The sequence below is a fragment of the Mesoplodon mirus genome, assembly GCF_964341445.2.
Source record: "Mesoplodon mirus genome assembly, chromosome: 3".
Lineage (NCBI taxonomy): Eukaryota > Metazoa > Chordata > Mammalia > Artiodactyla > Ziphiidae > Mesoplodon > Mesoplodon mirus.
Window position 1 is genome coordinate 148,969,660 of NC_138978.1, and position 17,282 is coordinate 148,986,941.

At 36.4% G+C, this 17,282-nt stretch overlaps 1 protein-coding gene across 1 annotated transcript in view; it reads right to left on the reverse strand.

The window, feature by feature from the left end:
• Positions 1-17,282, reverse strand: part of LOC309799292 (C4b-binding protein alpha chain-like) — a gene marked incomplete at its 5' end in the record, with an annotated part of 66,212 nt that overhangs the window by 23,659 nt on the left and 25,271 nt on the right. The window contains 6 exons of the mRNA XM_082612244.1: positions 515-705; positions 6,132-6,332; positions 13,201-13,398; positions 14,735-14,917; positions 15,865-16,059; positions 16,230-16,315. Of these exons, the coding sequence (XP_082468370.1) occupies positions 515-705; positions 6,132-6,332; positions 13,201-13,398; positions 14,735-14,917; positions 15,865-16,059; positions 16,230-16,315 (1,054 nt within the window). The remainder of the gene's footprint in view (positions 1-514; positions 706-6,131; positions 6,333-13,200; positions 13,399-14,734; positions 14,918-15,864; positions 16,060-16,229; positions 16,316-17,282) is intronic.

The window sequence follows — 17,282 nt, forward strand, 5'->3', positions numbered from 1 at the left end:
GGCGGGGAGTGGGGGGGGGGATTTAAGAGACGATACTGGCAAATGTGAGATTGACCAGTGGATGGATGGATGAACAGGATATCAGGAAAGATTGCATCCTAGCAAATGTGAACATTCAGGCCAAGCCCAGATCTGTTCTGAGCAGCAACCAAGCACAGCTGAAGCAGAAAAGATGCAGAGCTGTAAAGGAGACCCAGAGCACCCCTGCTAGGACAACTGAGGAATAATTCTAATGACCAACGAGAAATGGAGCAAACAGCATTTATTACATAAAATGTAGAGCTAGGGGTCAGGATATCTGGGACTATGGGACCCCCCAGATCTAGTGGTCTTGGCTCCAGCCACAGAGCAGGAAAACTTGCCTCTCTCAGCCCACCACAGTGCTTCAAGGTGGAAAGTGATAATTTTGGTAAGTTACTTATACATCCTGACAAAAGTCAGATCTCACCTTTGCTGGCTCAGTGGTGTTTTGGGGGAGGCACCACTTTTAAGGTTCGAAAGCACAGGGACATACAGTCATGCAATTTACCCAGTGACACGTGGGCACCGTTGGGTGCCAGGTTGTGTTCTCTGAGCAAGTGATATTTTGGGGACCAAACAAACTAAACCCTGAGTCACACTGGACTGTGACATTCTCAGATGCAACATACTTTTCCTTATCCACGGACAGCTTTCCATTTTCTATCTCTGGTTTCAGACACATAGCTGTAATGGAAAGATATTTTTGAGCATACTGTGTTTCTCAGTAAAAGACAACATAACAGCATTGAACAATACAAATGATGAGAAATTCTGTTCATAAGTTATATTCAGGTCTTGCAAGTTGTTCTATATTATCTTTCATTTTCATAATACAATAGTATTATAATAGTAATAATGCAAATTATAGTAGTAATAATTTATTGAGCAAGTACTTTTGTCAGGCATGTGCTAAATCCTTTACATGCCTTATCTCATTTAATTCTCACTACAACTCTGTGAATTAGATACTACAAAGAAACTGGAAAAGTTAATAATTTCCTCAGTGTCACATAGCTTTTAGGTAGCAGGAACTTTGCTCTTAATTGCTACGCCCCACAGCCTTGATCTGCGTATGGTCTTAGGTATGTACTTTTCATTGTTCTTGCCTCATAATCTTCCTGGGTTAAATGAAATTGTTAGCAAAATGATGAAAACACCATGTACATTGAAGGCAAGCCCATTCTTGACTGATCTTATTGCTACAACAGATTGACCAACCAGGAGCACCATCAGGTCACCGAAAATGGAAATGGAAGGGTCATGGGAAAATGGTGGCTTTTGTGAAGATTTCTAATGCTTCGTGATTTGGGAATTAACACATGAGATTCCTCTTTCTTGAATAGTTAGAATTAACTCATGAGATTGTCATGAAAACTTTACTAGAGCCACAGAGATATTCTCAGGTAAAAAATATTGTCTCTAGATACTCTGGAAAGATACCTAAGAACAAGGTAGTAGTAGGTGCCTCTGGAAAAGGGATGAGCTGTGCCTTTTTTTTTTTTTTTAACATCTTTATTGGAGTATAATTGCTTTACAATGGTGTATTAGTTTCTGCTTTATAACAAAGTGAATCAGTCATACATATACACATATACCCATATTTCCTCTCTCTTGCGTCTCCCTGAGCTGTGCTTTTGAAGGTGTGGGAAGTCAAGTTCATTGTCAATGATTTTTTAAAGTTTACCATGTGTGATTTAACTATTCAAACTAACTAAATAAAAGACAAAATTTATGTGCTACTTTTGATCAACAGGAATCATTGCTCTCACTATTTTCTAATTCTATCTTCTTAGCAGTGGGCTGTGGGTGGATCTAGAGGAATCAGCTCCTTTTTCACTTCCTTGACATTGAAAAGGTGAAGGTAACTAGCATAAAGACTTGCAGAAGATTTTAGCCTCTCCAATCAGAACATATCCTTCATGACAGGCATATGTAGCTTCAGGATAAGAAGGTATTAAAATATAGTCCTTGGGGCTTCCCTGGGCGCAGTGGTTGAGAGTCCGCCTGCCGATGCCGGGGATGCGGGTTCGTGCCCCGGTCCAGGAAGATCCCACATGCCGCGGAGTGGCTGGGCCCGTGAGCCATGGCCGCTGAGCCTGCACGTCCGGAGCCTGTGCTCCGCAACGGGAGAGGCCACAACAGTGAGAGGCCCGCATACCGCAAGAAAAAAAAAAAAAATCGTCCTTGTTCTGGTGAGGAATGTTGATAATGGGGAAGACTGTGTATGTGTAGAGGCAGGGGGAATATGGGAAACCTCTGAGAGGGGATCTCTGTATCTTCCTCTCAGTTTTGCTGTAAACCTAAAACTGCTCTAAAACAATAAAGGGTTTTCTTTTAAATTACATTTTACAAAAAAAAAAAAAAAAAAAACACCTAAATGGAATGCTTAATCTTGCAACAGAGCAAGAGCATTAGTGGAACAAAATGAAAATTTTGAATAAGGACTGTAGTATTATATCAATGTTAATTTCCTTATTTTGATCATCTTATTGTGGTTATGTTAGATGTTAATATTGGGGGAATCTGAATGAAGAGCATATATAAATACTCTGAGCTGGTTTTGCAAGTTTTTGTAAGTCTGAAATTATTTCAAAATGAAAAAATGGTTAAATGATAAAAGATGTGGGAGATCAGTAAGCATTGTACAACTCACTGAAATTGTCTTGAAAAATGGAACTTAAAGCTGGGTTTTGAAGGATGAATGAGAATTTAACGGACACATGATGAAAACTTGTAAAGCAATGCAAAAACTTTGGCTTTTAAGTCTAATAAAAAATATATATATATATATATATATATATATATATATATATATATATATATATATATATAAAATATCTTCCTTGCAGTGTCCATGGGCAATTCTGGGAGGTGAACTGCAAACTTGGCTGGTGAGAGAGAGGGAAGAGTGTGCGCTCATAGTTTCAGATTAACAGGACTCTCTCAAATCCAGGTGATTTGAAGGAGATTCTGGTCTTCCCATTCTCATCCTTTTCCCATAGGATAACTTGCTACAACTCAAACATTTCTACTGCTTTCAGGCTGAGAAGCTGGAAGAAAACGTGTGTGAGTAAAAGCAACTTGGGCTGAAAGAATTCTCCCACTTTATTATAGGGCTTTTTTTTTTTTTTTAGGGGATTGCTAAAATGTTTCCCTGCTTGGACATATAATAGGAGTTTTGGCATGAAAGCATAAATTATTCACAACGAGCCATGTTAAACTAGAATTATTCTCAGTAGACATCAGGCTGAATAAAGAAAATATTCAACTGTGAAAAATTATAAAGACTCTGAATGAATGCAGGATTTCCAAACAATCCCTAACTTTCCCACAACTACAATACCACCATAAGAATGTAATTACTGTATTTTACAACTTAAACAGTGACTTAACTGTTGAAACAAGGAACATGAAATGTTGGGGTAAGAACACTAGAAGGGAACTGTCTCCAGTTTCACAATTTTGTATGAAAAATTGCAATAAATTTAGAGGCCTGGAAATGTCAGAGGAAGGCCTATGTTGAAGGATAATTTCTTCCTAAGGTTAAAACTAAGTGAAAGGGATTTTGGAAAGCTATATTTTCTAAAAGTAAAAGAACTAGCATATGTAACAACCCATAGACATCTGGAAAAAACCTCTATTGGCCTTTCTCATAAGTCCTTTAAAGTCATCTATCACTATTCTATTTAATCAAACTAGTCAACTCCTCTTTACCCAAACCTGCCATATGCATTTCCACTTCTATATATTTCCTCCTGGGATCCTTTCTTATTAGAGTGTTCTTATTTTCTCTATTCATTATCTGAAGTCTCACTTTATCTGCAAGCCTTCTTTGACTACTCCAATAAACAATGACTGTTCTTTCATTTTATAGCACTTATTAGCAATAGATGACTTGGAATTATTTATTGTTTTCATCATAATGCTATGCTAAGCATTACCAGCATGATCTCATTTAATCCTCATAACAACTCCAGAGGTAGGTATTATCATCATCCCCATTTTGTGGATAATGGAACAGAGGTTGAAAGGGGTTAAGTAACTAATAAGGACCTACTGTATAGTACAGGGAACTCTACTCAATAGTCTGTAATGGCCTATATGTGAAAAAAATCTAAAAAAGAGTGGATATATGTATATGTATAACTGATTCATTTTGCTGTACATCTGAAACTAACACAACATTGTAAATCAACTATACTCCAATAAAAATTAAAGAAGAAAAAAAAGTGAAAGGGGTTAAGTACCTTTCACCAGGTAACACAGCTATTAAGTGTCAAGGGCAGGATTAGATACAGACCTGTGCCCAACCAAAGTCCTCAAGCTCTCTAAAACTGCATTTTATGTTCTGTAGCTGTTGTTTAACAGTTCCATACACTAATACATTCTTTTCTCTCCACTTTGATGTTGAAGATCATGTATTGTAACATTTAATGTCCCTAGCAACCAGTTTCTTGTTCTGAACATTGATGGCGAGGGTAACATTTTCACCTTTATATAAGTCAAGAGTTCACATACAGTCTTTTGTCAACTTCATTTCGAATACTCCATTAGAAATAAATTTTGATTTAATTTTTATTAATAAAATAAATGCATGGGGGCTTCCCTGGTGGCACAGGGGTTAAGAATACGCCTGCCAATGCAGGGGACACGGGTTCAAGCCCTCGTCCGGGAAGATCCCACATGCCGCGGAGCAAATAAGCTCATGCGCCACAACTACTGAGCCTGTGCTCTCAGGCGCAGTAGTTGTGCAGTAGCTGCGCTCTCATGTGGTAGCAAAGGAAGATGATTTATATGAACTACAGCCTCAAGATCAGAGGTAACATTCTACTAACACTCCTTTAGAGTACTTTTTAAGAGACTGCAGCCAGTCATTACTTTAGAATCAGTGATAGAGCACAAGTAAAAGGGGCATAAACAGATCAGAGTGGTGTAAAGGGTATACTGTAGCAAATGCTTTTGTACTCATGTCATATCCCTTTGGTCCACCTCTGATTACAGTCTTAGCTGGAGTACGTAGTTTACGCAAGCTCACATTTATACTGATGGTGTTCTACAGAAAGCATTCACAGTGAATCTCTCAGGTTTTCTGCCTTGGGCCTTCTCTGAAGTTGGAGAAGCACAGTTGGAATTGGGGGGCAGTTACTGCCCTCAGGGCAACCCTAAACTGATGGGGGACAGAAAGCAGTGGACAAACATCCCAGTCTCCCATCCTTCAGAGAGACAATTTTGAAAGGCATTCCTTACACTTAGTGGTCTCAAAGAATTGAGCACCTGCTGTTTACAATACTCACCTTTTCTCTTTTTCCCTGTCTCAATCTCATCCTTCACTCCTACTCCCTAGGATCCTACTTCCTACTTTTGGATCCTATAGCATCCAAAATAAACCACTGGCACCCTAGTCATTTTCTCAAGCTTTGCTTTCAGAGTAACCCAAACTAAGATACCCAATAATCTCTATCATGTTAATGTAAAGAGTCTTTCATAATGAAGATATCTCCATAATGATGATATTTCCAGTGTCTTAACCTAATTAGAAACAGATCTTTATAGCCCTAGGTACTCATTTCTTCTCCCTTCTGGTATTTAAACAAAGAGGTGAATTAGCAAGACTGAGTTAGGGCAAGAAAAATCACTAGACTCCAAAGGCTCCCCTTTCTAACAAAGTCACTTCCTCAACCTGGGAGCTTCCATTGTTCCATAAGTTTATAAATGCTTCTTGCCCCCTCGACTTATAAATACAGAGGCTTGTAAGGTGGTGTCTCTCTTTATTGGAACATAGACCATAGTGCTTACAGACAATACATGCAGGAAAAATGAGAAAAAGAGACTTTGAAGATTTTATCACTACTACTATTTTCTCTTACAAGAAAATTTTCTTATAAGACTTTTTGTTTGTTTATGTTTTTCAACTGATAAATCTTGTTCTGTAGCTGCCTTGCATGGTGCTAGTGGTACGTATAATATCTATGACCACATTTGCACAATATTTCTGGAAAAAACAACCCCAAAGCCACCTGGTTTTAAGCAGTTTGATCATTTGTGGAACAAAATGGGACCATATGAGGAATCTGTAGAACAATTATGAAAAGTTCTCTCAATATTCTTACCTTGCTTACATGCTGGCATTTCAGGCTTCCACGTGCCATCTGCTTGGCATGAACTCATTCCGTCAGGAGAAACAGGGTAATAGCCTTCATCACATGTATATGAAACATTGTTTCCATAGGCATACTCACACCTGTCAGCAAAATCTCTCCTTTCATTTGTGATTCTCATAATCTCCAGCTCTGGTGTTGGGCAGCATACCCCTGATAGATAAAAAGTGATGCCCATGTTTAATGGCATCATCAGGGAGACATGCAAAGCTGTCTCAGGAACTGATAGAACTGACAAGAAATCAGTATAAAAATGGATATAGATTTGAACAACACCATTGACAAATTGGATCTAATTTTCTTATGTAGAGTATTGTACCCCAAAATTGCAAAATACACAACTTTTCAAGTACATACTAAACATTTGTAAAAAATAACTATATGCTTTGCAATGAAGTAAGTCTCAACAAATTTCAAGGACTGAAGTCATATAGAGTACTATTTTGAAAAATTTGACATTATCTTCTAATTATGGACATGTTTATACTTATGTCAGGGCAATTTCAGTCTTGGATGTTTATCCAGCACACATCTGTTACATGTGTACCCAAAGACACATACAAGAATGCTAAAAGCAGCATTATTCTTAATAACTCTAAACTGGAAACAATCCAAAAGCCCATCAAGAAGAGAATGAATAACTAAATTATATATATTTTACAAGGGAGTACTAAACAGGCATAAAAATAAACATACCACAACTTCAATCCATAATATGGATGAATCTCGCAAATGTTGATCAAAAGAAGCAAAATACAAAATACCAAATCATTCTGTTTATATAAAGTTCTAAAATAGATGTTATAAGTCAGAAAAACATTTACCTGTTATAAGACAGGAAAGTGTGGTTGGTGACTGGTTAGAGCCACAGGGATATCTCTCACAGTGGTTACATGGGTGTGTTTACTGTGCACTCTTGTGTTTGTTAGTTTTCAACAAAAATGTTGTAAAACTTAGGTGCTAAAGGAAGTCTGTATAAAATGTTAATTTCCAATATGTTTTTCATGAATAACAATAAATAAATTCTTAATTTATCTTTTGGTGATCGTCCTTGAAGTTACGTCATTCAGAATGATTGGAGCTGCCTATTAACGAATACCTCTTGGCAAAGCTTTATTGACTCATATATACCTCTCCCTCTCTATTCTCAAGGATGAAGAAATAAATATTTTCAGAGTTTTATATCAACTTTAGAGATAATACACAGGATGAAATTTAGTTATTGCTTAAGGTCAGGATTTTTTTTTTTTTTGATGCAAAATTGAAGAGAAAGAACTATTGGGTTGGCCAAAGAGTTCATTCAGTTTTTTTCCATAAGATGGCTCTAGTAGTGCTTAGTTGCCTTTAACTTCATTCGCAACAATTTTGTTAGATTGTATTGTGATAATATCAGCGTGCATTTAAACAAATCTTATCAAAATTGATGAATTTTTGTGTAATATTGAAGATGGAAGGAAAAAAACAACACCTCCGGCATATTATGCTTTGTTATTTCAAGAAAGGTAAAAACGCAACAGAAATGCAAAACAAAAGATTTGTGCAGTGTATGGAGAAAGTGCTGTGACTGATTAAATGTGTCAAAAGTGGTGTGTGAAGTTTCTAGCTGGAGATTTCTCTCTTGATGATGTTCCATGGTCGTGTAAACCAGTTGAAGTTGATAGTGATCAAATCGAGACATTAATTGAGAACAATCAATGTTATACCATGTGGGAGATAGCCGACATACTCAAAATATTCAAATCAAACGTTGAAAATCATTTGCACCAGCTTGCTTATGTTCATTGCTTTGATATTTGGGCTCCACATAAATTAAGTGAAAATAACCTTCTTGAACTGTATTTCCGCATGTGATTCTCTACTTAAACGTAATGAAAAAGTTCCATTTTTAAAACAAATTGTGATGGGTGATGAAAAGTTAATACTGTACAATAATGTGGAATGGAAGAGATAATGGGGCAAGCGAAATCAACCACCATCAACCACACCAAAGGCTTGTCTTCATCCAAAGAAGGTGATGTTGTGTATATGGTGGGATTGGAAGGGAGTCCTCTATTATGAACTCCTTCTGGAAAACCAAACAATTAATTCCAACCAGTACTGCTCCTATTAGACCAACTGAAAGCAGCACTCAATGAAAAGCATCCAGAATTAGTCAAAAGAATACGTAAAATCTTCCATCAGGATAATGCAAGACTGCATGTTTATTTGATGACCAGGCAAAAACTGTTACAGCTTGGCTGGGAAGTTTTGATTCATCTGCCATATTCACCAGACATTGCACATTTGGATTTGCATTTACTTTGGTCTTTACAAAATTCTCTTAATGGAAAAATTTTCAATTCCCTGGAAGACTGTAAAAGGCACCTGGAACAGTCCTTTGCTCAAAAAGATAAAAAGTTTGGGGAAGATGGAATTATGAAATTTCCTGAAAAAATGGCAGAAGGTAGTGGAACAAAATAGTAAATACGTTGTTCAATAAAGTTCTTGGTGAAAATGAAAAATGTGTCTTTTACTTAGAAGCCAAAGGAACTTTTTGGCCAACCCATACTTTAGAACCTTTATTTCGACGTCTGTTCCTGATCAAGACGGAGTAACAGGGATAAGATTCACCCTCAGACTGAAACAATTTAAAAAGGACAAAAGGGGGAAAGGACAAAATAAATGAAATAATGCTTTTTGACATTAAGTATCAAGCAATACAGACAGTGATCCCTCATAGTGAGGAAGCAAATGAGAAAAGCTCTTTGATAGTCACAGTCTGGAGAGTTTTCAGGCTTTAGCACAGAGAGGGGAGAACCAAGGCAGAGCCTTTTTCTCTCCCTGAACGTTGTTAAGGAGTTAAAGAAACAGAGATGGGAGTCCAGAGAGGCCAAAGAGGTCAGTGTTCACAGGCGGAGTGATGAAAAGGAAATGACTGATCAGAGATACAGTATTGCTGATCTTCAGAGGATCCCCTTTAAGTGTTCAGATGCATGTAAGTTTCAGCTGCATGTAAGGAAATAACCAATAAAGAACCCAAAAGGGCAGAGAGAACAATATCTAGAGCTCACACAGGACTGAATATGGTTCATCTTCCCACCAGATAGACTGGAAAGCCTCATATTTCATGGGGTATTGATAGAATAATCAGAAGAATATTGTCTCAGTAGGAGGCTTCTCCAATCCCTCCAGGCAAAGTTAAAAAGCATGCCTCAAAATAATCGGTTTCCAAGTAATTTAACTGAATCCCAGAGCAAAACTCAAGGAGATTTTTAACAAACACTAAAATACCCAGCACCAAAAGATCAAATTCAAAATGTCTGGCATCCAACTATAAAACTACTACATATACAAAGAGGCAAGGAAAATATAACACATAATGAAGAGAAAATTCAATCAACAGAAACAAACCCTAAAATGACACAGGTGATATAATTAGCAAATAAAGACATTGAAATGGTTATTATAACTGTATTTCATATATTTAAGAATATAGAGGAGAGATTGAGCATGTTAAGCAGAGACACTAAAAATATTTTAAAAGACCCAACTTAAACCTTTAGGAATAAAAACTCGTAGTTGAGCTGTCTCACGTACAGATAAGTATTTGAAATAAAAAATTCAGTCAGATTTATATTAATTTAGACACTCCAAAAGAAAAGATTTAGAAACTTGAACACATAGCAATTATCAAAAATGAAATATCAAGAGATAGAAAGACTGGGAAAAAAAGATGCAGAGCTACAATGAATTGTGAAACAACTTCAGGTGGTTTAATACATGTGTAAACAGAGCCCCTGAAAGAGAGAAGGGAATGGATGTGAAAAAATAGTTGAGTAAATAATGGTCATAATTTTATCAAATTTGATGAAAATTATAAATCCACAGATTAAAGAAACTCAGCAAACCCCAATCACAAGAAACAAAAAGAAAACTGGATGAAAGGTACAACATATCATAATCAAATTTCTTAAAACCAGTGATAAAGAGAAAATTTTTTTTAATCTTTCTAAGGAAAAAAAGACACCCTAAATAGAGAAGAACAAAAAACAAGACTGACAACAGACATCTTGAGACAAATATTATATGATTTCAATTACATGTGGAATATAAAAAACAAACAAACAGAATAAATGAACAAAACAAAACAAACAAAAGCACACATGTAGATGCAGAGAACAGAGTAGTGGTTACCATAGGAGAAGAGGTGGGGGGAGGGCAAGGTGGATAAAGGGGTCAACTGTATGATGATGGATGGAAACTAAATTTTTGGTGGTGAGTATGCTGTAATGTATACAGAGTAGAAATATAATATTGCACAAATGAAACATATAATGCTATAAACCAGTGGTACTTCAACAAATTTTTTTTAAAGAAGAAGACAGTAGAAGCAACATTTTTAAAATAGTGAAACAAAAAACTATCAATCTAGAATTCTCTGTTGAGAAAAAATATTTTTCAAACACAAAGGCAAAATAAAACTTTTTCAAGCGTATAAAGCTAAAAGAATTCATCACCAGCATATCTAAACTATAGGAAATGTTGGTGGAAGTGACTGAAGCAAAAGGAAGATAATGCCAGATGGAAAGCTGTATCTACACAAAGGAGTGAAGAGCACCAGAAATGGTAAATATGTGAGTAAGTAAAAAGTTTTTCCCTTGACATGTCCTTCAGTGGGGAAACAGCTGAACAACTGTGGGACATTTATACCATGGAATACTATTCAGCAATAAAAAGGAATAAATTATTGATGTACATAACCACATCTATCAATTTGAAAATAATCGTGCTGAGTGAAAGATGTCAGACAAAAAAAGCACATACTTGTATAAAATTCTAGAAAAAGCGAACCAATCTATAAAAGCAGAGCAGTGATTTTCTGGAGACAATGAAGGAAGAAGGACAGGGAAGGGCTTGAGGAAGAAATTACAAAGAAGCATGAGAAAACTTTCAGACAGATTGATATATTCATTACCTTGATTGTACTGATAATTTTGAAAGGGTGCACATACATCAAATTGATAGAATTACTCTACATATGTACATTTTATTGCATGTCAATAAATAAAACAAAAAAGCTGTAAAAAATACTTAATTTGAAATGTTTTAAAAAGCTGACATAAGGGAAATGTAAATAAATATATATTTTTATTTTATTTTATTTTAATTGAAGTATAGTTGACTTACAATATCATGTTAGTTTCAGGTGTACAGCACCGTGATTCAGTTATACACACACACACACAGACACACACACATATGTACATATACATATATATATCAAATAAATATATTTTTTAAAGCTGTAGAAATTTCCTCTCAGATAACACTTTTTAATACTAGAATTATTTTTAAATAACTTAGAATAAAATACTCTAGATCCCTAATTGCAAATATAGTTAGCACTACCTCTGTATCTGTCAAAGCTAATTAATTTGTGAAAATAAGCCTTAAATTTTCATAGTAATACCTGACATTATATTAGGTGTATAACTTACAAATAACTTTTATATACCTCATTATTAATTATATTTATTTTATGTTAATTATAATATATAAATATATATTAATTTACCAATATATGGATATAGCACATTTGTGATAACTTGGGTATACTACTTCTCATTTTCTGATTTATAGATGGTAAAAAGGTTTTTTTTTAACATAACAATCAGTGAAGCTTTAAACCTAATTTAGAAAACAAGTAGATTTTTAAGCATCTGTGAACATCCATTTATATATAAGAAATTGATATATTAAATATCTGAGGTTTTTTTTCTATTCATTAGGGTAGATTCCTCCAAAGGATGCTATTTATTCTCCCTCTTATTTTTCTTTAAGTATGCTTTTAATTTTGTCCTTTTATTAATAAAATGTTCCCTATTATTTCCCAATAGAATCACAATCATATTGTGAATATGATTCTTTGCGATTACATCTAGTTAATTCCTGATTTTGAATATTGATCTCTCAACAGGTTGACCTAAACCACCACTGCTCATTATCTGTCTTTTACATATATATTAAAATCTAAGTGTATGGAGTAACAATCCCTATAGTCTAGGCCTCCATGATGTCACTTATAAATGACAGAATTCTAGTAGTCTGAATGAAGAGTCCCTGTCCTCATTTCCTGACATTCCTACCTAAGACTAGAATACCATCCACCAATCCCTCACCACCTCACTCACTTTTCCCAAAGGAGGAGGAGGAGGAAGAGATGAGGGGGTTTCATCTGGTGAAGAAGCCTCTACATTTCTGGTCAAGTCTTTCTTCCTTCCTATGGCAGAACTGGCCTCCTGAGAATGCGTTCTCTAGACCAGATAAGGAGGCCCAGCTCTTTCTAATCTTAGTAGTGTCTCAATAACTATAAGACACCTGATCCTGTTAGTGTCTGGCTCATAGACTTTCCCTCAACCAAGCAATCCAAAATCTCAAATGGTGAAGCAAGGACCATGAATGCAATCTGATTTGGACCATAATTCAGTAGTCTTCCCTACTCCAGTTTTACCGGTTATAAAGCTGATCCATTATTTTCGAGTTTGATACCCAAGTTGGTTTTTCATTTGATACTGAACTCAAAGGGGCAGAGTAAGATGGGCATGATTTTTCAGCCCTCTCAATCTTCAGGATGACCTTTGAAATAGCTTCTCTACTAATTTGCAAAGATTCCAGTAAGTTAACTCTGAAAGTATTTCAAAGCAAATATTTTGAGAAATCAATTATAATCAATAAGGTACAGAGGGCTTCCCTGGTGGTGCAGTGGTTGAGAGTACGCCTGCCAATGCAGGGGACATGGGTTCATGCCCCGGTCTGGGAAGATCCCACATGCCGTGGAGCAGCTGGGCCCGTGACCCACGGCCGCTGAGCCTGCGCGTCCGGAGCCTGTGCTCTGCAACGGGAGAGGCCACAACAGTGAGAGGCCCACGTACCGCAAAATAAATAAATAAATAAATAAGGTACAGAATCTTAGCACGTGTTCAACACTTAGAGTGGAAAAGAAGATACACGTACACGTGTACACAAAACAAAGTTCACTTACGTTCACACCCTTCAGATGGTGTCCACGTGAAATTTTCCTGACAAGTCACAGTCAGAGGCTCATCTGGAATAGGTCTATAGCCATGCTTGCATTGATATTTCAACGCAGTCCCAACTGCAAATACTTCTTGATTACTTAGCTCGTAGCCTCTTCTATTCCAGACAGCATGGGGAATGTCTGGTAACCCAATACAACTATCTGATCATGAAAAAAGCACAAAGATGAAAAGAAAGCTGTTTCGGGGATTGGCAGATTGACCCACTGAGCCTGTCACCAAAAAGAAAGAAAGAAAGAAAGAAAAAAGTATAGCACACATTAATTGAGGAAGCAACCAGACAGCAAAGGCAAATGGGAATTCCAGGAACAGACTTGGCAGCACCAACCTCTGGTAGACTATTGCCAAGCACTGAATGCTCATGGTGATCGAGAGGCTGCTATTGAGGGACACACTATGGTGCAGAAAAGCACAATATCTAGGTTATTGGGCCAATCTACAGGGGCTTAGTTCTCCTTACGTGTCAGTGCATTTCAGCAAGGGAAGCATTAGAGGATCACTGAGAATAAGCAGCAAAAATTTGCTGCGAGATAAACCAAACGTTCCACTGTCTCCTTGCCTAATAGGGAATTACAGTGGAAGGCCTCCCCCCAGACACTCTGACACTGTTACCAGGAACTTCATGATTTGGCCTTAAATCTTACCCCATGTAACTTTTGGATTTTCCTTTTTTTTCTACTCAATATGATGCCAAAGGTACATATGGATTGAAGAGGGGATACATGTCTGTCAAGTTGCATATTTATCAAATTTTGTCACTACATATTTAAAATGTCACCTAATTTCTGTGATGGCAGAAGGAATGAATAAGCCGCAATGTAGCAGTGGCTTCCATCCCCAGCTAACTATGTGAACGTGTGCTTAATCACTCTCAGTTTTCTCATCATTAAAATGGGATTAAAAAAACAAAAGTAGTAACTACCTCTTAGGATCATGTAAATACGAAATGAATTAATTGATGCTATGCACTTAGAACAATTCTTGATACATAGAAAGTGCTTAATAAATGTTAGTAATAAGTATCATTAATATTATGACTGATCCATATGCATTTACAACTTCAGGGTCTCAAGGTCAACACTAGCCCATAGAGCATCTCTGTGCAAATTTTGAAAAGGAGACCTCTTGAAGGAATTTTACTTTCATGTTTCAAAAACTTCTCAGAATATGTTTATTTTTTGGATGAGACATTTTACTCTTGTCTACTGCAAAATTTTTGTAAGGAATAAATAAATCTGCAATATCTATGGTGTCACTGGTGTCAAAACTGTATGATATATGTATATGAAATCCTCAAATAACACTAAGAGATTACTAGCAAAAAAACCTACTTCTGACATGAAAGAACTAAAGAAAAGTACTAATTTAATTTAAAATGACTATTGGGATTTAAGTGGGCTTGTGCCTGTGAGCATGCTACACCCATACTCCTGGATAACTTTAGATGCCAAATATGGAACTCTGTTGATCCATACTCACTGAGTTCACAAATGGGAGGAGAAGGATGCCACTTGTTATTAGCTTCACAATGGATCAAATGACTGCCTTTGAGGATATAACCTTTCTTGCAGCTAAACACAAGAGAGTTTTTGTAGTTATAGGTGGGTCCAAATCCAGAGACAATGATTCCATTTGGAACTAGTGGTCGATGACAGACAACATCTAAAGAAGCATAAAAAGGACATCTGAGTTATAAAAGAGAAATGGAAATACGCATGCGACTGCTATTGTTGATATAGTTCACAGGGAGACCTGATACAAGTACATATCAAGTAGATACAAAGAAAATATTTTAAAGCCTTACATATATCCTTTCAGTTCCTAGGAACCTTAGCAAAATGAGGTTTCATCATGTGAGTCAATGTGAATAAAGTCCTACAACTTTCTCATCAAAAACAACAACAAATTTATAATTATAGATTGGTGGTTGCCAGAGGTGGGAATGGGGAGTGGGCAAAATGAGTGAAGGGAGTCAAAAGGTACAAACTTCCAGTTCTAAATAAGTCATGGGATGTAATGTACAGCCTCGTGACTATAGTTAATAGCACTGTAATATATATTTGAGGGTTGACATTATTAATGTGGTGTACACCCATATTTCTAGTTGTTCCAGGAGAAACAGAAGACTATATTTCCTATTTATTTCCTTTACACTAGGCAGAAACAAGGGACTAGTCTGGCAAAAGATTTTAATGAAATGTGAGATATATCACTTGAAGTCAAAGAATTTATGAGCCAAGGATTGTCTCCTTGTTCACTTCCCCTGCTGAACTGATTGTGAAAATTTGGTGAGGGAGTTGTCAGAAGATATAAACAATCTGGATTACCATATAAATGACAGCCTCCTAGAGGGTTTCCCAGGCTAGCAGGGCACTAAAAAGGAGCCCAAAAAACAAACAAAAGAATAACAAAAACAAACAAAAAACAAACCTTTTACTATTAAAAAGCCTTGGGATTTTGGTGTTGATTATTACTGCAGAATCGCCTATGCTATCCTGACTAATAATAGTATATGTTTAGTTGAACAAATGAATGAGTTCATCATTGCCTTGATTAGTTTGTCTTTGAATCATTCCATTTTCCTTAATACAGTCATCATTGTGACTTACTTTTACAAGTAGGAGGGCTTGGATTCCATACACCTATTGTTTTATTTTCCACTGTGCAAGAAATGGAGGCTTTGCCTAACATTGAGAAGCCAGGGTCACAGCTGTAGGTGACAGAAGAGCCATATGTGTAGAGGTCTTCATCTCCACCATTGTGCTTCCCATTGCTGATGGCTGGAGGAGGCTCACACTTGGCAACTGAGATGAGGAAATGAAGAGGAAGAAATAATCAGGGATAGCATCCTTAAAATCTAACATTCATGATGCAAATTCTAATGGAGTGTACAATAAGCAACAAAGAGGCACAGAAGTCTTATTACCTAACATGGTTTAGGTTTATAGTCAAGGCAAAAACAGTCTTTACTTACTTATACATTGTGGGAAAGGATCACTCCAGTCAACTCCTCTATCTCGGATCTCACAATGACTAGTGGTTGAGCCAACTAAGATATACCTGAATAAGATAGGTCGGAGATTTTAGTGGAATCTGTCTTAATCTAAATGTAAATTGCCAATTAATAAGGTTTGGATGCAAGGAAATTTTATTCAACCTTTAAAAATGAAAAAATAGTGGTCTCTCAATTAGTAATTATCATTTGGGTCAACCTGGAATTAAATTTCATCATATCAAGGAGAAAGGATGATTTTCTATTTTTTTTTATTCACTCATTTCTTTAAACCACATTTTTAAGCTTTTTCTACACAGCATACATTCATAGCTGATAAAAAGAGTAAATGACAATTTTGCATCCAAAATCTTAGGACTCCACTTAAACTTTCCTTCTCTAAGAAGCTACAAATCAAGCAGTACAAAACAGAGTAAAAGTATACTTGAGTTTGCTATATAGCAGCAGTCCCCAACCTTTTTGGCACCAGGGACCAGTTTCATTGAAGACAATCTTTCCACAGACAGGGGTCGTGAGGGGGTTGGTTCAGGTGGTAATGTGAGTGATGGGGAGCAGCAGTTGAAGCTTTGCTTGCTCGCCTGCCTGCCACTCACTTCCTGCTGTGCGGCCCAGTTCTTAAAAGGCCTCAGACTTGTACCGGTTGCCAGCCTGGGGGTTGGGGACCCCTGTTACATAGTTTCCTTTGAATAGAAGATCCAGATAAATTACTGATTAAAAAAAAACTACTTTGATCTCTAATTTGACTCATTCTCTTGTACTAGAATTTGGCTTACTCTCATAAACCACCAACTTCCTGATTATCATCTCATTATTCTTGCTCTTGAAACAAGTCCCAGTCATTCTTCCAGAACTTGTTACTTTAAAAATATCAATTTACCCTGAATATCAATGAAAAGTTCCTGAATAAAACAAACAAAATTCAAAAACACTTTAAAAGAAAAATATGCCACAACTAAATAGATTTATATGAAAAATGAAAGGAAACTTCAAAATTAGGAAATATATCAATATATA